The sequence below is a fragment of the Emys orbicularis genome, chromosome 22, assembly GCF_028017835.1.
Source record: "Emys orbicularis isolate rEmyOrb1 chromosome 22, rEmyOrb1.hap1, whole genome shotgun sequence".
Lineage (NCBI taxonomy): Eukaryota > Metazoa > Chordata > Testudines > Emydidae > Emys > Emys orbicularis.
In genome coordinates, this window is record NC_088704.1 from 8973970 (window position 1) to 8995612 (window position 21643).

Consider the following 21643-nt stretch of genomic DNA (forward strand, 5'->3'; position numbering starts at 1 on the left):
AAATAGGGATAGTGGTTTTAAGCTCACAAGGGGTATCGTGAGGATGAATCCATTAAAGATGATGAGGAGCTCAGATACTACAGTGCTGGGCCCAGAGACGTACCTAAGCTAAGCCCAGCTGTCAGCATGGCGCTCGGTGCATATTGACTTGCAGGTTCTGGGCCTTAGCCAGAAGCTGTGGCTGGGTGTGATTTTTTTCACCCTAAACAAAGAGAAGTGTTAGAAATGGACCTAAACCAAAGACCTAGCTCGGATCCACCCCAGATGTGGGATCTGAATCAGAACTCTACAGCGAACCCTATTACCTAAAGTGGACTGAACCAAACCCCTGGATCACGAATTTTGGGAGTGAAATTTAAATCAAGATCTAAACGTTGTGGCTCAGAACCGGCGGGGCCTCATAGATATTTTAATTGGCAACCACGCTAGAGGGGTAGCTGCTTCCAGCTTTCTCACTCACGCCGAAGGGTGACTAGCTTGGTTCGGTCAAATGCCTCTGAGGCACAACGCAGAGAAGAACATGGTTATACTCTTCCGTTTTATTCAGAAGCAGCAGAAAGCGAATCTGCACTGAAGCAAGAGCAAAGGAAATTGACATTTCTCTATGTTCATTTATGCACGTAGGCCCAATCCAAAGACTATTGAAGAGAATGGAGAGACTCCCCCTGGCTCCCATCATAACTTAACCATGGCAGAGGACACGTGCCAGTCCTCCCTAATATTTTTATCAAAAACTTGACACGTGTTGCTTTCTCCCTCAAAATAATTTCTCTTCCGATCCTGTATATCGTGATGCAGTTAAGGCAGATCAGGTCTCTTATTTAAGAGCAGTTCCTTGGATTCTGCCTGACAGTAGCCTAGGGAGAGAGCAGCCAAGAACCACTGGATAGGAAGCAATTCCCAATCCCAGGTCAAGCACTTGATTGCTTAACAGTGTGGAAATGCTGAATGCATGAGAATAGGGGATGGCTTAATGAGCATTGCAAGGAGCCTTTGCTTAACACCTTGGCTTTCTCCCTGTGCACTTTATGTTGGAGTAGAAGCGATACTTCTTGTTGTAGCTCTGTAAGTTGCGCTTCATGCACAACGCAGCGGCCTTGTCACACTCACAGATGCTCCTTTTACACCAGCTGTCTGGACCTGGGAAGACCAGGGAAGAAGCACATTGCTTAGGGAGTGGGGCGCCAATTCCAGGAGCATCAGAGCTGGGTGAATTATTTGCAGGCAGCCACTGATTCGTTATTTCCCAAAGTGTTCAGCATTGGCCTAATTCTGCTCCCATCCAGACCAAAGCAAAGCTCCCTTTGGCTTCAGTGAAGGCAGAATAGTAGGCCAATGCTGAGTGCTTTTGAAAATCCCATCTCCACTCCACCCCCTTTCCTCCACAAGCACCATTTCTGCTTTAGAGGTTCATGGTTCCAGAGTAGCTGACGAGTTGTTCCTTCAAAACATATTCCAACCCAGGGGCTGCTACCACCGAACTATTTGGTGTAACTTTTGGTGCCTGTCGTCACTGTTCCTAATTCTCTATTCTCACTGGCCATCGAAGTCACCTGGTGTTGTTTCTGCTCCCTGACTGGGAGAGTCCCAAAGCTACAGAAAGCTCTCAAGATGGCTTGTGAACACTTTCATTGTGAATGTTTGTGCAAAATCCTGGCACCCGTGCATGCTCACATGAGTAATTGCGGCACTTTCCTTTTCGGCAGACAACCGTGTGAACAACACTTCAGCACGGGCAGATGTTTGCAGAATGCAGATAAAGGGGGTTGCATACACCATCAAGATGAATGTGTGTCTCTCTCTTTCTCTCTGCTGGTCTGAAATCCCAGTATAGATGACTTCTATCACTTCCATTTTATTTTCCTCTTATTTACCTTTAAAAAGAACAGGAGTACTTGTGGCACCTTAGAGACTAACACATTTATTTGAGCATAAGCTTTCATGGGCTACAGCCCACTTCATTGGATGCATAGAATGGAACATATAGTAAGGAGATATATATACACACACATACAGAGAACATGAAAAGGTCGGAGTTGCCCTACCAACTCTAAGAGGCTAATTAATTAAGATGAGCAATTATCAGCAGGAGAAAAAAAACTTTTGTAGTGATAATGACAAGAAGGTGTGAGGATACTTAACATGGGGAAATAGATTCAATGTGTGTAATGGCTCAGCCATTCCCAGTCTCTATTCAAGCCTAAATTGATGGTATCTAGTTTGCATATTAATTCAAGTTGAGCAGTTTCTCTTTGGAGTCTGTTTTTGTCACCTTCTTGTCATTATCACTAAAAAAGTTTTTTTTCCTCCTGCTGATAGCTCATCTTAATTAATTAGCCTCTTAGAGTTGGTAGGGCAACTCCCACCTTTTCATGTTCTCTGTGTGTGTATATATATATATCTCCTTACTATATGTTCCATTCTATGCATCCAATGAAGTGGGCTGTAGCCCACGAAAGCTTATGCTCAAATAAATTTGTTAGTCTCTAAGGTGCCACAAGGACTCCTGTTCTTTTTGCGGATGCAGACTAACACGGCTGCTACTCTGAAACTTATTTACCTTTGGCTGTCTGGAGTCGGACTGTGTGTCCGATGCCCAGCTGGGGGAAGTTGGCCTAGGCTCAAGGCTCTCCAGCTGAGGTTCTGACCCCACAGATTTTAAGAAAGTGACACAGCAAAGCAATGAGCTGATTTGGGAGCAGAGACAAAGGAAGTGCCTATCTTTCTATGGGCCTGGCTACTCACCGCACGTTATGACTCCTCTCCTGTAAGTGTAATGGTATCTGTCAGTTTTGACATGACATTTTTGAGCCATCAACTGTGAGTAACAGCAGTCGTGATGCAGGCAACACCTGTAGGGAGAATCAGGTTGAAGCTGATTCCACATACTATGCTGTGTAAAACAAAACAACCCACTCCCCAAACACCCCTCCCCTCAATCAGTTTCTAAGTTACATAAAACAAGCAGATCCTGCAGCTTCACGGCTAAGAAGAATTAAGCAGTTAGCAAAACGTACTCATACAAATAGTCTCACTGAAGTCAATGGATTTTATTCTCCTCTCAATCTAAACCTTCCATGGACTTGCTCTTTCTGATATCATGGTGTCATAACTATAAAGGGAAGGGTAACAGCTCTCCTGTGTACAGTACTAAAATCCCTCCTGGCCAGAGACTCCAAAATCCTTTTACCTGTAAAGGGTTAAGAAGCTCGGGTAACCTGGCTGACACCTGACCCAAAGGACCAATAAGGGGACAAGATACTTTCAAATCTTGGGGGGGCGGAAAGGCTTTTGTGTGTGCTCTTTGTTTGAAGGGGTTGTTCGCTCTTGGGACTGAGAGGGACCAGACATCAATCCAGGTTCTCCCCATCTTTCTAAACAAGTCTCTCTTATTTCAAACTTGTAAGTAAAAAGCCAGGCAAGGCGTCTTAGTTTTACTTTATTTTCTCAACTTGTAAATATACCTTTTACTAGAGTGTTTATCTTTGTTTGCTGTACTTTGAACCTAAGACAGAGGGGGGTCCTCTGAGCTCTTTAAGTTTGATTACCCTGTAAAGTTATTTTCCATACTGATTTTACAGAGATGATTTTTACCTTTTTCTTTAATTAAAAGCCTTCTTTTTAAGAACCTGATTGATTTCTCCTTGTTTTAAGATCCAAGGGGGTTTGGATCTGTATTCACCAGGAGTTGGTGAAAGGAAGGAGGGGGGGAGGGTCAATTTCTCCTTGTTTAAGATCCAAGGAGTTTGGATCTGTATTCACCAGGGAATTGGTGAGAGGTTTCTAAAAGCTTCCCAGGGTAGGGAATGGTGGCAGCGGACCAGAACTAAGCTGGTAGTTAAGCTTAGAAGTCCTCATGCAGGCCCCCACTCTTGTACCCTAAAGTTCAAAGTGGGGATACAGCCTTGACACATGGTTCTTTGCTTTTCTTATTACTGTACTTTCTTTGCTCCCTCTACTGGCCTTCTTTCTGTTTTTCCACACATTCTGTCTGGTCTTGGTGTGAGAGCCTTCTCTTCTGCATCTCCTGGCATCTGGAACAGACTTTATGTCCCTTTGCAGTTCTTCCTTTCTCAGAGCCTGGTCCGCAGCTCCCGTAGATCAGTGTAGCTCCAAGGAATTACTTTCATTTATCTCAACTGGGGATCTGGACCTCAATCTTCTTTCCAAACTCATGTGAGCATGTATCAGGCTACATGCATCCAGCTTCCACCCCACCATCAACCTCAGCCTGGACCAATCTACACGGGAGGTCCATTTCCTAGACACCACAGTACAAATAAGCGATGGCCACGTTAACACCACCCTATACCGAAAACCCACCGACCGCTACGCCTACCTTCATGCCTCCAGCTTCCACCCCGGACACACCACACGATCCATCGTCTACAGCCAAGCGCTGAGGTACAACCGCATCTGCTCCAACCCCTCAGACAGAGACCAACACCTACAAGATCTTCACCAAGCATTCTCAAAACTACGATACCCACACAAGGAAATAGAGAAACGAATCAACAGAGCCAGACGTGTACCCAGAAGCCTCCTGCTACAAGACAGGCCCCAAAAAGAAACCAACAGAACTCCACTGGCCATCACCTACAGTCCTCAGCTTAAACCTCTCCAACGCATCATCAGTGATCTACAACCCATCCTGGACAATGATCCCTCACTTTCACAGACCTTGGGAGGCAGGCCAGTCCTCGCCCACAGACAACCCGCCAACCTTAAGCATATTCTCACCAGCAACCACGCACTGCACCATAACAACTCTAACTCAGGAACCAACCCATGCAACAAACCTCGATGCCAACTCTGCCCACATATCTACACCAGCAACACCATCACAGGACCTAACCAGATCAGCTACAACATCACCGGCTCATTCACCTGCACGTCCACCAATGTTATATATGCCATCATGTGCCAGCAATGCCCCTCTGCTATGTACATTGGCCAAACTGGACAGTCACTACGCAAGAGGATAAATGGACACAAGTCAGATATCAGGAATGGCAATATACAAAAACCTGTAGGAGACACTTCAACCTCCCTGGCCACACAATAGCAGATGTAAAGGTAGCCATCTTACAGCAAAAAAACTTCAGGACCAGACTCCAAAGAGAAACTGCTGAGCTCCAGTTCATTTGCAAATTTGACACCATCAGATCAGGATTAAACAAAGACTATGAATGGCTATCCAACTACAGAAGCAGTTTCTCCTCCCTTGGTGTTCACACCTCAACTGCTAGCAGAGCACCTCACCCTCCCTGATTGAACTAACCTCGTTATCTCCATACTGATTTATACCTGCCTCTGGAAATTTCCATTACTTGCATCTGAAGAAGTGAGGTTCTTACCCACGAAAGCTTATGCTCCCAATACTTCTGTTAGTCTTAAAGGTGCCACAGGACCCTCTGTTGCTTTTTACAGATTCAGACTAACACGGCTACCCCTCTGATACCATGCATCCATAAAGTAACTCAATTGACTTCAGTGGAGTTACAATAAGGATGAATTCGATCCCATCTTTTCTCTCTGGCTTAAACCTTTTTCCCTTTCTCCTTCTGCTATTGCTTTCTGTTTCCTGTACCCGTGTTTCACTCTGCAAAGCCTATGGGTAGGGCCCTCCAAATTCACGGTCCATTTTGGTCAATTTCACAGTCATAGGATTTGAAAAATTGTAAATTTCATGATTTCAGCTATTTAAATCTGAAATGTCACGGTGTTGTAATTGTAGGGATCCTGACCCAAAAAGGAGTTGGGGGGAGGGTGTCACAAGGTTATTGTAGGGAGAGTTGTGGTATTGCTACCCTTACTCTGCACTGCTGCTGGTGGCGGTGCTGCCTTCAGAGCTGGGCAGCTGGAGAGCGGCGGCTGCTGGGAGCCCATCTGTGAAGGCAGAGCCACTGCTAGCAGCAGCGTAGAAGGGCGGCATGGTATGGTATTGCCACCCTTACTTCTGTGCTGCTGCTGGCAGCAGCTCTGCCTTCAGAGGGATAGCTCAGTGGTTTGAGCATTAGCCTGCTAAACCCAGCGTTGTGAGTTCAATCCTTGAGGGGGCCACTTAGGGATCTGGGGCAAAATCAGTACTTGGTCCTGCTAGTGAAGGCAGGGGGCTGGACTCAATGACCTTTCAGTTCGATGAGATAGGTATATCCCCATTTTTTTTATTATTATTTACCACAACCCCCCTAAAATAACCTTGTGATTGCCCTGCAACCCACTTTTGGGTCAGGACCCCCAATCTGAAAAGTGCTGGTCTCCCCTGTGAAATCTGTACAGGACAGGGTAAAAGCCCACAAGACCAGATTTCATGGTCCAGGACGTGTTTTTCACAGCCGTGAATTTGGTAGGGCCCTACCTATTGGGATGCAGCTGGGATGCAGCTGACACTCATCAAGCTCAAGTTGTTTGGCATCTAGAGCAAGGATTATAGAACCGTAATTCACCAGTGGTGCCTGCGTTTTTAAAATACTGCTGTAATCAGTAACTACTGTACCAATCGGTTGCATCCTTAGGCGTTCCTTTGCCTCCCACACCGCAGTGGCATCCATAGGTGGTATAATTCGGTAGAGCACTTTTCCCAGTTGCTTGTTTGATCATCTTGCGAAACTCCAAGAGACTCCCATGCACCACGAATTCACCTGCAAAATAACAGCAGAGGGTTACATCACAGTTCAGGGCCTCTGCGCCTGTATTCCTCCTCTGTGGTCCAGCAAGGGCACCCAGTCTCTTGGGCAGAGACGTGTCTCTCTCCATCCTGACTAGGGTATTTCCAGGCGGCTTACACGGCGCTATCCCACAGCAAGGCAGACAGCCTAATGGCCAGCACCAGTCCTTTGCTTTCTCATCCGAGAGTAGGAACACTGTAATTGCCCACAGTTGTAAGTTATGACACCGAGCTTTCTAAGCAATCACATTTAGTCCTTAAGGTACAAATCACTACAGAGAAAACATATTAAAAAATAATAAAAGAACCTACACGCATGCTGATCAGCTTACCAGAGATCACCCTCCCACCCCCCATCCCAAAGGCTCTGGCTGGCGATTAGCCCTTTGAACCCCACACAGGGTTTCTTCCTCCTGTGGTCACTGGTTCATCATAGCCTCAGCCCCGAACTGACCCACTCCTGTGTCAATGAGTTACTTCTTTATACCGTTTTTGGGGTCTTTGATCTATCCTCATGTAGCCAGTGACCAGTAGCCAAAAAAGTCCCCTCTTGCAAAGCTTCAAAAGGCTGAGTTTTCGTATACCTAGAGTTTTTGCATCACCCTCCTCCTAGAGATTTCCTGGGAAACATACTTAAAAGTTCATTCTTGTCTTTGTCCATTGTTTCAAACAGTCCTTTGAAGCTAACAGTTCCCATTGTTTGCCTGGGTCCTGTCTTCCCCTTGAAAGAAGTTACATACACTCCCCTAACAGTACACGAACAGTTCGTTTTTTACACAGTGAGCTCCTAAGATACTTAAACTTCATTCAGTGAAGTCTGTCCAGGATTTTGTCATACCTGTCACAGGCCACCTTATACATTAGGGAAGGAGACGTTTCCTATAGGGAATAGCATTGATTCTCCACATGGTGAGATACCAGTCAATAGAATTACACGAAGGATGAATCTGGCCCAGTGTGGGCATTAGAAGGCTTAACCTTTTGTGTTGACATTTCCCCAGAGATATTTGTACTGGGGCTCATTCCCATCACAGTCATTGACTCTGGGTGGGAATGACCCTGTGCGCCCAAGCAGCCCTGGCAGTGACATGTTGGTTACAGAGCCAGTGTCATGATAAGAAACGGGTTACCCCCATGTGGCAATCAGGGTCCCGACACCTCAAGGGGAGAACAAGGCCCCCCAAGAATAAGCAATTGAATCAACTGGCGGTATACATTATTGTGTATAGAAATGCATCAAGTATGGTCTTTTATGAAAGCTTGTAATTACTCCTGAGGGCATTCTGCACCAAAAAGTTAATAATTCTGCGCCAAAAAATTAATAATTCTGCGCACAATATTTTAAAATTCTGCAAAATATTATTTGTCAAATCAATGTGGAGGCTCCAGCATGGCAGTGGGGAGCACAGGCCAGTGGCTGCACAGAGGTGGGAGATCACTGCGCAGCTCCCCGCTCCGGGACGTGGACTCAGCGGTGAGGCTGCACCCAACCCTGACACAGCGCAAGGACCGGACCTGCCCCAGAAACACCCCAGGGCCCTGCCCCTCCGTGCCAGGTGCACCAGGTGTGGGCAGGCAGGCTCCAAGTGTGGAGGGGCTCAGTGTGGGGGGATCCAGGTGTGGGTTGAGAGGGTTCTGTGTGGGGCAATCTGGGTGCAGGCGACTCAGGGGGGGATCCGGATGCTCAGGGGCTTGTTGGGGGGTTCTGAGTGCAACAGTAATGGGACTCTGCAGGGGGGTCCAGGTGAAGGGGTTTGGGGTTCAGCAAGGGGGGGGTCTGGGTGTGGGGGGGGATCGACCTCATAAGGTGGGTCTGGGGGAATGGGGCTCAGTGGGATGGGGATCCAGGTGCAGATGATTGGGGCTCGGTAGGGTGGGGATCCGGGTGGCTTGTTGCAGTGGTCCAGGGGCAGGGGGAGTGGGGCTCATCGGGGGGGTTCTGGGTGTGTGTGGGGGTCAGGCTTGGTGGGAGGGTCTGGGACTGAGGGGATTTGGATGCACGGGGGCTGGGCGGATGGGGGAGCAGCTCCCTGTACAGTGATCCCTCCCCCTGCAGCTGAGGAGCGATGGGTGCAGGAAGTGCAGGGGAGGGGAGTGTTTGCAGAGCTTCCTACAGTCAGGGGAGAAATCCAGGGGTGGGTCTGACACGGCCCGGATGCCGTGCAGGGGAAGAGGAAGTACCGTCTTCCCCAGTTCAGCCGCGTCTAGCAGCTGATCCCGGCGCAGGGTAGGAGCCACCAGCCGGGTCTTCCCCAGTCCCTCCCCCTGCCCCACAGTGATTTACCTCTCTGCCCTGGGCACCCAAAATACACTGCTGGGGAGGGTCACATGACCGCTCTTGTGGCTTCCCTTTGTTTCCCCCTCAGAAAGTCATTTTTCTGCAGGGAAGCAAAGAAATCTGTGGGGGACACACAAGGCATTCAGGCACCCAAGTTACAAGGCAGGTGGTGACAGAGCCTCTTACTGGTGTGGGGGATCCCCAAAACACCACACCCCAACCCTAAACAGCAGCTGAGGAGAGTGTAGCATGGAGCTGGAGGGGTGTGTGCCTGCAACAGATGATGTAGACACCTTCATAGCCCACCCAGTCCTAGGCTGGCTGCAAACCAGGATGGTCCCCAGGCTGTTCTAACAAGGGTCTGTAATGGAGGCTGGAAGCATGCCCCCCTTGGGCTATGCCCCCTATATGAGCACCTGGCAGGGGTGTGCCACTGGATCTGCAACACTAGCTCTATGCCACCAGAGGAGTCTCTAATTGTGTGGCAATCCTCCCCCAGCTGGCTGCACCAGCAGCACAGGGCACCACAGAATCTGACCCGCAGGTTCTACTCTCACCCTAGTTCCATACCGGGACAACTGCACTGACTCAATGGAGTTATACAGAATCTACTCCAATGTCAATGAGATCAGAAACAGGCTCAGGATAATTAGCACGTTAGAGGGTTTGCCAAATCACTGCACTTACTGCAGGAAAACAGCACAGCCAATGCCAAGAGAAGCCTCATCTTCCTCTAGTCAGGACCTGGAAGAAAAAACAAATCCACCCTGATCGTCTATTCAAAGGGTTTTCTAGCAGGCTTTAGAAAACAGACTACTCCGTACGGCCCAATGGAATGCTTTGTGAGGCATATGGCCCAATGCTGGAACGCTTTGTCAGGCAAACTCCCACTGAGCTGAATGGGCCTTTTACTGGAGTAAGGGACTTGCAGTTAACAAGAGAAAGAGAAGCAGGTGTAAGCAGGGTCTGAATGAACTCTCCCCTGACAGCTAGCTGGGAGCGGGAGAGACATCAGGAGCAAACTGTATTTACAAGAACACACCTACTCTGCTTAGATATCCAGCAGGAGAGCAGTGTTGCTCAAAGTGATCAACTTTGGCTGGTGTTGGGTTACAAATCACTTGAGTACTGAATGCAGGGGTAGTGAAATGCTGTTATCAGTGTTGTTGTCTTTATTGTATGAATAAAGGGGAGCAGAACTGTGCTGAACCTGTCCCAAATGAGGGGGTCACCCTTGGCTGAAAGGACCTCGTTAAGCCAGGGGCTCCAATGCCAGACCCCTGTGAAAGTAAAAGGGGAGGGGACAGATGTCCCAGCCAGGAGGTGTGGATGCTCCCTAAGGGTCCCCAGTCTGGCTTAACCTGTTTCTCCCCACTGTTGTTCAAAGATAGCACTTTGTTATTTTAAGTACTTAAATGAGAGCTGACATCACCTGTGGTGGGACAGCGTTTCTGCCCAGCCAGCTAAAAGCTGAAAATCACTAAGAGCTGACAATCAGTAAGAGACTGACCAGCAGAAAGGTAGGTGGCAGCAGAAGGTAACTGACAGTCAGCCGGCGGGAGCGGCGAGCAGTGGACCGGCGGGAGTGGAACGAGCGGCTGGCGGGGCGGCCGGTGGAGAGGAACCATGGCTGGCGGGGCGGCCAACCAGAGCAAGTGCTCAGATGGTGGAGCAAACAAGGTGGGTTCTTCCCCAGGTGGGAGATGAACTCACCCAGCTGCACCTCTGACCCCTGGGTCCTCACTGACCAAGGACAACCTCTGTGACTGGGGTGTGGTGATGGAGCAGAGGGAGGCACAGAAAAGGAACTTTTGGTTGTAGAACTCAAGAACATGAGGCAGAAGACTCTACCCCATGCACTCTGGGGTGGGCGTCCTGCTCACAGTTTTAGGATTATGAATCCTGCTTGTGGCATTTTCCCTAATTAATGTTAGGTGACTTCCCTCCTTTCATTAAAAGTTTCTTTTCTCCACTCAGACTCTGTGCTTGCGAGTGGGGAAGGATTGCTGCTCAGTGGCACCCAGGGGTGGTGTGTAATTTTCCCAGGTTACTGGGTGCGGGCTCAAGCCGGTTCTGTGTCGTATTCTTGAAGAGGAACCCCTAGCTATTGAACCTGGCCCTGGCAGAAGGGTTACACAGGTTTTATCAATGGTTCCACTGCTGGGTGCGAGACCCCTTGTTAACAGGGGTGGAGGCCCTTTGAAAACATAGATAAGTATAAAATACCCAAGGACTAAGCAACTGTAATTAGCCAGTTACCCATACTGAGTTTCTCATGAATTTGCAGTAAAATCAGTACTCACTGGGAGTAAAATATAATGATCATATGATAGAGGTCACATGCCCTCTATAGAGTTCAAATGAATGAATCTAATACAGGGGGCCATATCCTTAGCTGGTGTAGATCAGTGCAACGCCACTGATGTCAATGGAGCAATGCCGATCGACACCATCTGAGGATCTGGCTCAGGGAGTTAAAATATAACAAAAAGATGAAATCGCACTAAATCTAGGATGAAGCTTGCTAGTGACACAACTACACATAATGGGCCAAGGCCCAGATTCTCGCCCCATTGAAATCAGTGGCAAAACTTTCCTTGAGTTCAACAGGATCAAGACATGCCGGAGGTGCTGGAATGAGGGGTGCTGGGGGTGCAGCCGCACCCCGTGGCTGGAAGTGGTTTCCATCATATGCAGGGTTTACAGTTTGGTTCAATGGCTCTCAGCCCCCGCCACTACAAATTGTCCCAGCGCCCCTGCATGGCACCATATAACTAAGCTATTTACAAACTTTGTAACTCACACATTTAACCTAGAATATGGCAAATGGCCACTTGACTGAAAAGAAACGTACGTATAAAAGTCCTTGTTACTTGTCAAATGGAGGCACTGTAGGTGAACTCTCCAGGTCATTGGTGGCCTGTTTCAATGTGAGGTAGTATTCACAGATTTTAAAACAAGAAGGGACCGCTATGATAATCTAGTCTGACCTCCTTCACACTGCAGGCCAGTGGACCTCAGCCAGTAGTATTGTAAGGCTTGTTCTACTAACACTGCGGTCTTAAAAATACTATTAACTCTGCCTTTTATCTATGATAAGTCTTAGTTTGTTACCTGTACAGAGAGTCCTCAGCAGCCAGCCTACAGATCCAGTGTACTTCTCCAAGAGTTGTTAGCTATGGGGAAGCAGACTGATGATTAGGCTTATTTATTCCATTCCGACGGGGGTTCCATGTTTGGACATACTCTCTGGACTGTAATTTGATTGGTCCCATTTTCAAAATACCAATGTTGACCAATCAGAGTAGAGGTGGTGCTGCCTTTGCACATTCCAACCAGAGAAAACAGGGCCTTGCATTGGCAATGTCACAGTTGTAATTGCACATGGTTACTGTGGTTTTAGTACCAGAGCTGACAGATGTCTCAAGACTCTTACACTTAAAGTCTAAGTTCTGCTTTCAAAATATCAAGGGTTTAGGCAACTGATGTACAGCTGCCCCGAACTTCCCTTGTTTTGCCATACATGGCTCTGTGGTCTTGTAACCTCTTTGATTAACTTTGCACAACCCCAAGTTCCTTCTCAGGTTGAAGTTTCCCGGCCAACAGCTTTATTGCCGTTCAGTAACATCCATTTGACGTTCTCTGGTCTTAACAAAGCATCTCTCCACATCCTCTGACGTGTTTCATGAGGGTCTTTTAGTTCCAGACCATCTCTATATGATGCTGTGTTAAATAGCTCACCTTAGCTCTTCCCAGCAGTATCATTTCACTGCTCTGGTTAAATCACATCTCTCAGAAGGGAATCTCTTCTTTCACAAATTCTCCGGTGAAGCACAGAGCAAACAGAAGCTGCTTTTCTAGCCGGAGTTCATCAAAGCCATACTTCACAGGTGTTGTCAACACAACTCCCTGATTGAAATCAGGAGTATCTTCAAATAATCCTGCTGGTTTCATAATAAGTGGAGCGGGGGCAGAAAGAGGTGGGGCAGGAGTGGGGCCTTGGGGGAAGGGGTAGAGTGGGGGTGGGGACTGGGGCTGAGTGGGGGGTTTGGGGGTCCCTGAAAATTTTTAAATCAAAACGGGGGTCCTCAGGTTGCTAAAGTTTGAGAACTGCTGAGCTAGATAAAATATTGCAAGAATAAGGACAGTGAAGATGATCAGTAATTCTCACCTGCACTGGGCTTGGGAACGTCTCCACAGCTGGAGTAGCTTCTGGCTTGCGTTGGTCACCCACTTACCTTTTATATCCTGATCTCCTGCTCCCCAGGAAGCCTGTTACCACACACAGCTGAATTTCATAATACTCTGGATGGCTGGACAGTTATGCACTAGGGAGAGAATTCCCCTCTTTTCCAATGATCTGGCAGAAAACCCAGTCTCTCCTCAAGGGAGTTGTTATGCTACTCTTCCAGCTCACATGCTTTTTAATACTAAGCAACCTCTCCACCCCCCTCCAACCTCGCCTAACCCAAATACTCTAAATCTTTCAAGATCTGGCTAATACATATGCCTCTCTGGAAAAGTTTCTGAATTGTATTGAAACTAGGCATGAAACCACATGGCATCAGAGCAGCTGAGATTGGAAGTTTCAACTAGGATGACACTGTCCAGCATTGCAAAAGGGGAACATACATGTAAATAAGAAAGCAACCAACGAAGTGACCTGATTTTACTGTTTTTACTGCAGTGGGATAAATTCTCCTACCATTTACACGTGTGTAAATGCAAAGTACTTCATCTCATTTACTCCAGATTTGCCCTGGTGTAACAGAGGACAATCTGGCACAGTGTATCTCCACGGACTTCCAGGAAGTTACTCCTAATTAATAACATAATTAAACCAGAGCAGAATCAGACTCATTAAGTCCCTAATTCATGACATGGTTTAAGGTGGATCATGTTGGCTATTCACAAGCAGTTCTTGAGATTTCTATCCTGTCAAAAGCAGTAACAAAATCATGAAATCATTCCATTCACCAATCCCAGTTCAGACACACGTTTTTTTATTTCAATTTTTTAAAAAAATACAGCAAAAAATGTTGCTACATATAAATGGGATCAAAGTTATAAAATGATCCAAGCAAAAACATTATGAAAATACATTAAACAGTCCATGCAAAATTGTATATCTATAAATGTGTGTATGTAATAAACAGACATTATAATGAAACAATCACATTTCATTGCTTTTACCTTGTGCAAATATAGAGTACGTTGATATGGCAGGTAAAGCATCTGTGCAACTTTTTAACACGTGGGCGCCTTATCCCCACAGCGTCTCTTTCGATAGAAGCGATAACCCGTCTTGTAGCTGCTTAAGTGTTTCTTCAAGCAGAGCACAAGGTCACTGTCACACTGGCAGCTCTCCCTTTTGCACCAGCTCCCCAAGCCTGCTGACAAACAGTAACAGGATGCGTGTTTGAGAGGAGGGCCTTGGGGAGAAGAAGAGAGGCTGGCAACGCTGGCTGCTGAGACGGTGATGGGGCCACATAAGAGTATGTCTACACTGTAATCCCAGGATGTGACATACCCAAGATAGCTTTAATCTAGCTAGTTGGGATCCTGAAGTGAAACCATGGTAGTGTCACTTCAGCATGGGCCAACCCAAGAACCCTAATTACTTGCAGGGCAGCTTGCACTGAAGCGCACATTGCTGTGACTTCACTAAAATAACAGGAGTACTTGTGGCACCTTAGAGACTAACAAATTTATTAGAGCATAAGCTTTCGTGGGCTACAACCCACTTCTTCGGATGCATATAGAGTGAACCATATATTGAGGAGATATATATACACACACATACTATCACTACCGGAGCTAGCTAGATAACTGCTAGCTCAGGTACATCTACATGAGCTACAATCTCACCCTGTGATTGCAGTGTAGTCATACCCCAAGAGAGCACATGCTGACACCTAGGAGCTGGTCTACAATGTGAAAGTCCATCATGTTATAACTTGTGGCAGGACGGTAACGGATGCAGCGTTAAACATGGCATAGTACTCACCGTAGACAGGAACTGTCGGGTTTAACATCATGTCAATTACCTTGATTCCACAGGGGTGCGCTCTAAAGCAATGGAATTTCCCAGTTAGACAAGTCCCTAGGGAGTAGCCCTCAGCCCAGCATCCAGCTTCCTAGTTTAGGGCAGTGGTCTCCAAAGTGGGGTGCACGCAACCCAGGGGGTGCGCAAGAGGATCCTTGGGGGTGCGCGGCAGGAGGAGCGCCGCCGGAGCAGCGCCGCTTCGGCAGTTCGGATGGCTTTTTTTTTTTTGCTTCGGCAGTTGGGGCGGGAGTCCGAGCAGCCTTTTTTTTTTTGCGCTTGGGGCGGCAAAAATGGTAGAGCCAGCCCTGCGGCGCGGCGGGGGGTGCGTGCTCAAAATTTTTTTACTGATAGGGGTGTGCGATCAAAAAAGTTTGGAGACCACCGGTTTAGTGGATTGAGACGCATGCACAGGGATGTGACTGATAAAGCAGCAAACTATCATGACACGCAGACGTAGCCCCACTTCCAGAACACGGGTAAGACAGCTGTGTTCAAACCTTCAGCCAGCCAGCAGGTTTCCTCCACATTGTAAAAACCAAGTTCCGTCTCTAAATTGCCTGCCCTCTGGTTGTTACCGTAATACAAACACACAATAATAAAATGGGTAACCGGACTCTCCTTTGATCCCATATTCTATTCTGGGGATTAAGAAAGTGCCTAGCCCCATAGCCTACTTGCCCTTTCCACATAAAGGAAGCCCATTAGAATGTCAGTGTTCTTCCCTCTTAAACTCAACTGTTGACTGCTCATGATTTATCAGTATTGATTGCTTGTTGTTCCTAAGTGGCTCACTCGGAGGATTGAGCTTTAAGCACATTAGGGTATTCCTGCATGGCAAAGAAAACCCATGGCAGCGAGTCTCGGAGCCTGGATCTACAGCCTCGGGCTGGTGAGGCTTGTGCTGTGGCACTAAAAGTAGCTGTGTAGATGTTCAGGCTCGGGCTGGAGCTTGGGCCCTGAAGCCCGGAATCGGGGTGGGTTTCAGAACCCAAGCCCAAACAGCTATTTCTAGCATTGTAGCGCGGGCCCAAGTCTGTAGCCTCGGGCTCTGAGACTCGCAGTGTAGACATACCCAAAGGGAGTAGCATCTGTTCTAGTCATTAATCCCTTGTGCAAGTTCCCATCTCTGAGAGTGATTCAGTAAAGTTACTGAGTCAGATTCAGGTGAGTGTGTAAGTTACATGTTAGTAAGTGGGCATGAATCTAAACGAGTGTCAGGGGATCCCAGATGGCATAACCCACATTGAAAGGCCTTGAAGACCTAAATTACACTAGCTTATGCTTCTTATAAATGAAACGGAGCACCATTCACCGCTGCATCACTCCAATTTTAATCCAGTTCCAATTAGACTCCCCTCTGAATTCGTCCCACTGATTTCTCCTCTCTCCACCCTTCTCGCAGTGGGAAGCAAATGAAATTTCTATTGGTTTCCCCCCTCTTCTGCCTCTTTCCTGTTGTTGGGATTCTGTGCTTGGGGGCTGGTTGGACTTTGACTCCCAACCCTGCCCACTGGTTTTGAGAACTCCTAGCTGAGAGCAGAGGCTCTGAGCAAGAAGACATCTCCTTGTAATCAGTGCAGCCTATGGTCAGGGGGGAAAAAATCACTATTCAGGACAGCACATAAGCACGTGTTTAAGTGTTTGCTTGATTTGGGGCCTGCATCCCGAGGTTCAGCCAGCCAGTGACTCTGGTTCTCTTGTCCTGTTCCTTACGTATAAGAACAAAAGCTCTAGTAGACTGGGCTCGGGATACAGATTTTAAAAGCCAAGTAGCAAAGCAATTTGCTGATTTAGGGGAAGAAACAAAACCGAATCACCATCTTTCTGTCCAGGAGCCAACTCACCGCAGTATATCCTTCCACTCAGGTAGAAGTAGCTGTACGTTTTAAATTTGGCATTACATCCATGATGCTTGAGCCTCTTATAGCAGCAGTCATGCAAATAACAGCACCTTGGGGAGAAGGAAGGACTCAGCAAAGAGACACGTACACGTAGGTTTAAAACACGAGCAAAAAAAAAAATCCCCTTTGACACTTTTCCAGTGCACGTAAAAGAGAGACATGTTTTGACACGATGGGCCAGATTCTCTTCTTACACTGGTGTAAATCAGGAGTAATACCGCTGACATTAACAGGTTTAGGTTCTCAGTTTGTTTCCCATCTATATACATGACAGGCTGGGTGGAGGGGGCGGGGGAGAAGGGGTAACTAAACTGAGCACACGGGAGAAAGCACAGATATCAAGTTTGCTTTCTTTATTGTTCTTCAGACAGGCCACTGAGTAGATTTCAAGCTTCTTCTCTAATCTCCAGCACAGGATGCTCTTGTGTTAGGAAGGCCTGGTAGGAACAGCCAGTTGTCAGCTGAAGGGACTCTGACCTCAGCATGTAAAATAACTTTCACAGAGACGGGGAGAGGGGGAGGGAGAAGAGGGGGCTGTCGTAGCCTGATTTTTCCTAACGATCATGGCCTTTTCTTAATTCTTCATTCCACGGTGGGGGATGAAAACGGTGCCCCATGCTCCGTTCTCCCTCAATCCACCCAGGGTGGGAGCCCCATTGCTTGAGATATTTAAAACTACTTGGGATGGTGTGCAAATAGCTTTAAAATAAGGACCAGCTATGCATGGGTCCTTAGAGCGTGCCTATGTGATCTAACAGGTCTTTTCCAGAGGTACATTTCTTAGGGGCTTTGTTGTGCCATTCATCCTTAAACAGAAATATCTGAAACCAATGAGAAGCTCCTCTTAAAACACCCAGTGGAGTGGTATGGTTCTGATTCCTTAATTCTTCGATCCCAAAAGGGAAAAAAATGCTCTTGCATTTAATCCCAAAGGAAGGTGGTAGCCTTCCTCCTAACTCCAACACACGGGGACACCCCATTCTAGGAAATATGGGCAGGTAGATTCAGCTATCTGCCTTGGATGAGCTGGTGGAAGAACCTCTCTTTATGAATCCTGCCTCCTTAATAACTCAAATCCACCTCTCTTTTGCAAATGCATTGGGTGTAGACTGACATACTTCCAGTGACTTCGAGAGAGCCATGCCAGTTTACACAAGCTGAGTACCTGGCCTATTGGCCTTACTTGATGGAGAGCATCTTGGGTAAATACAGACTTGGGGTAAAATTTTCAGATGTGCTTAAGTGACTCAGGAGCCTACGTTCTATTTTCAAAAGTGAGTTCGGCCCGGGGGGCCAGATTTTCTAAAGTATTTAGGTGCCTAAAGAAGCTGAGCCATTACACCCATTGAATCTATTTCCCTATGTTAAGTATCCTCCCACCTTCTTGTCAAACTATCTGAAATGGGCCAACTTGATTATCACTACAGAAGTTCTTTTCCCCCCTCCTGCTGATAATTGCTCATCTTAATTAATTAGCCTCTTAGAGTTGGTAGGGCAACTTCCACCTTTTCATGTTCTCTGTATGTGTATATATTTCTCCTTACTATATGTTCCATTCTATGCATCCAATGAAGTGGGGTGTAGCCCACAAAAGCTTATGCTCAAATAAATGTGTTAGTCTCTAAGGTGCCAGGAGTACTCCTGTTCTTTTTAAAGAAGCAGATAGGCACTTCTGAAAATCCCACTTGATACTCATGTGCTTAAATCCTATTGATTTCAATGGGAGTTAGGCACCGAGGCGCTTTTGAAAATCCCACTAGGTGCGCATCTGCAGGAACCTAAATGCCTTTGAAAATCTGGCCTTTAGGCCCTTTTGCAAGTGTTATCCCAACTGACGTTCCTGGCAGGCTTTTAAGACCGCAACTTACTGATCAGTGTCATCCTTTGGCGTCCCTTTGCCACCCAATCCGCAGTGGCAGCCGTAGTTGGAATAATTCCATAAGGCACATTTCCCAGTGACTTGCTTAATCATCTTTTGAAGCTCCCAGAGACTCCCCTGTGTCATAACTGCGCCTGGAAAACAGCCAAAGGGTATCCAGCACTGGGAGAGGAGGGCTTCCCAAAAAGAAATGACACTTATTCCTGTGCCTTTATTAAGCTGCTTTGTGAGCTCATCAGGTAGGGTGACCGGATGTCCCGATTTTATAGGACAGTCCCAATGTTCGGGGCTTTGTCTTATATAGGTGCCTATTGCCCCCCACCCCATCCCAATTTTTCCGGTCACCCCATCATCAGGCCTGATTCTCCTCACATCTAAAACTGTTTTTAGATTCATATTACACACCCCTCTCTTCCTTATACCAGAGTCAATGTGGAGGAGCTCCATTGTCTTCAATAGAATTCCACAACCGCTGTAAGCAAGAGAGGAATCAAACCCTGTGTCTCTTTTCATCTCATTACACACGTGAGGGGTACAGTTATGTGGGCAGAAAGGCTGATGGGGAGAGATTTTACGTGACTGGATGTATCTCTCTAATATCTGTCATTAACACGTATATCAGCTCCCTCCATCACTCTCAGGTGCAGCCCTTACTAATTACCTTCCCCTCTCCTGTCCTTTACCAGATCTAGCTGCTGGTCTGTATTGCACAAACCGTTTCAGTGTTGTGTGAAAGTTTATATTGGCAGCACTGCCACAACCCACGTGCTTGGGTCTAGGTTGAAGACTAATAAGATGGTCAGTGGGCTCCTGACACTATAACTCAAATTGCATTCTCTACTTTACAGCTATTCGTGATCATCCCAGAGATTAGCACTGCACAAGAATAGTCCTGTAAAGGCAGGCAAATCCCTATGCCCCGGGAGGAGTATGTTGGTATAGAATCATAGAATATCAGGGTTGGAAGGGACCTCAGGAGGTCATCTAGTCCAACCCCCTGCTCAAAGCAGGATCAACACCAACTAAATCATCCTAGCCAGGGCTTTGTCAAGCCTGACCTTAAAAACCTCTAAGGAAGGAGATTCCACCACCTCCCTAGGTAACCCATTCCAGTGCTTCACCACCCTCCTAGTGAAAAAGTTTTTCCTAATATCCAACCTAACCTAAACCTCCCCCTCTGCAACTTGAGACCATTACTCCTTGTTCTGTCATCTGGTACCACTGAGAACAGTCCAGATCCATCCTCTTTGGAACCCCCCCTTTCAGGTAGTTGAAAGCAGCTATCAAATCCCCCCTCATTCTTCTCTTCTGCAGACTAAACAATCCCAGTTCCCTCAGCCTCTCCTCATAAATCCATGAGCTCCATGGTAACAACTCTGTAATAAGAATGGGACATATGCAGAAGAGACTTGCAGGAACAATTCAGATCCTCAGGCCCGTACTGGAAATCCTAGCTGCAAAAGGTCTTATATATCATGCCATTGAGTCATTAGAAGGCAAAAAGTGTATTAGCTGGCAGGGGGCACATCTAGAAACACCAATGGAAGGGACAGATCTTGTGTCGGGGAAGATACGGATGGTAGCGCTGCTATCACATGGTAGTACCATTAATAAGGTGGTGTGGTGCATGGAAAGGTGCAGCGAACTTTCTCAGGCCTCTCTCCGTTTCAGAGGAGCCCAACCACCCTATGTTCAGATGATCTCTGCGTGGTTAGGCAGCTACTGGCAGGGCCATAGTACAGCTGCTTTTAAGAAGTGGGGGTGGGGGAATCAAACTTCCTCCCCTTTTATTTTAAAACAATTGGACTTTTGGCATTTTTCCAAATTTCAGAATGGTTCAGGCTTTTAAAACATTCCAACCAGCTCTATAGGTGGTTTAAAAAACAACTCCCCCCGCCCCACACACACTAGGGTGATAATAATGCAGAAGTTTCATTACTATTTTCCCTAATTTTGCTTCAAATTTCAAAATTTGAAATGTATCGATCAACTTTCATCCTCCTGACGTGCAGGTTTTTGCTGACACAGAGTTAATTCTGCTCATGGCAGCACCAACTTGTGATCTATTTTCTGTAGTAACTTATAGTAGGGAGCCCTAGAACTTTTGCACTGACTTCTCCCACAATTGGTTGAGGCCACACCCCCATTTACGGACTTTGTAGATCTCCTGTGGATCTTCTCCATGGACCCAGTTGTGTGTTCTCTTGCTTGACATGGGAGCCAGACCCACGGATTTTAGCTTGTGGGTCAAATTCTCCCTGCATTTACACTGGTGCCACCCCATTGATTTTAACGGCACTGTACTGATGCAACGAGAAAGAGAAGTAGATCCAGATGTGCAGAATTTGGAGGCAGGTTTTGTAGCAAGCTTTCAGCTCGCAGGCCAAGCCAGTATTTCCCCCACTACCAATTAATTGGAAAAAGTTAGAGAATGAGTGGGCCTGGGTCTGATTCATTGGTTTAACGCTGCTATAATGCTATTCACATCAGTAGATTTACACCTGTAAGTGAAATCAGTGAATGTACTGCACTTACCATAAGCAAATAGCACAGCAAATACTAAGAGATTCTTCATCTTCATGCAGGGCCTGGAAGAAGAAACCCAAAACACCCTGATCTTCCATTCAGGCAAAGAATTCAATGACACATATTAACATCCAGGTATGGGCAACCTGGATAAGTCATTGCCTCGAAAGCAGCTGAGAAGAGAGCAGAAGCAAGGTTTTTCGACGGTTTGAATTAATGGAGCATGAGACCCCGGTCACAAGGAGCAGAGATTATACTGGGAAGTGGAGATTTAGCTTCAAAGCCTAAACCAGGATGGGTGAAATCCAACCGTGTGCAGCAGGACCCCAGGGGTAGGCCTACA

The 21643-nt window shown here is 46.9% G+C and overlaps 2 protein-coding genes across 2 annotated transcripts; both read right to left on the reverse strand.

The window, feature by feature from the left end:
* Positions 1 to 997: 997 nt before the first annotated feature.
* LOC135893448 (basic phospholipase A2 Sms-N6-like) lies at positions 998 to 9675 on the reverse strand. Its single transcript, XM_065421267.1, has 4 exons — positions 9636 to 9675; positions 6500 to 6644; positions 2746 to 2852; positions 998 to 1140 (listed from the first exon to the last, which is right to left on the reverse strand). The coding sequence occupies exons 1-4, from the start codon at positions 9673 to 9675 to the stop codon at positions 998 to 1000; spliced, it is 435 nt and encodes a 144-aa protein (XP_065277339.1).
* A 4520-nt stretch (positions 9676 to 14195) lies between these two features.
* On the reverse strand, positions 14196 to 21355 carry LOC135893447 (basic phospholipase A2 Ts-G6D49-like). The gene is made up of 4 exons (XM_065421266.1): positions 21310 to 21355; positions 18764 to 18908; positions 16839 to 16945; positions 14196 to 14338 (listed from the first exon to the last, which is right to left on the reverse strand). The coding sequence occupies exons 1-4, from the start codon at positions 21353 to 21355 to the stop codon at positions 14196 to 14198; spliced, it is 441 nt and encodes a 146-aa protein (XP_065277338.1).
* Positions 21356 to 21643: the final 288 nt, after the last annotated feature.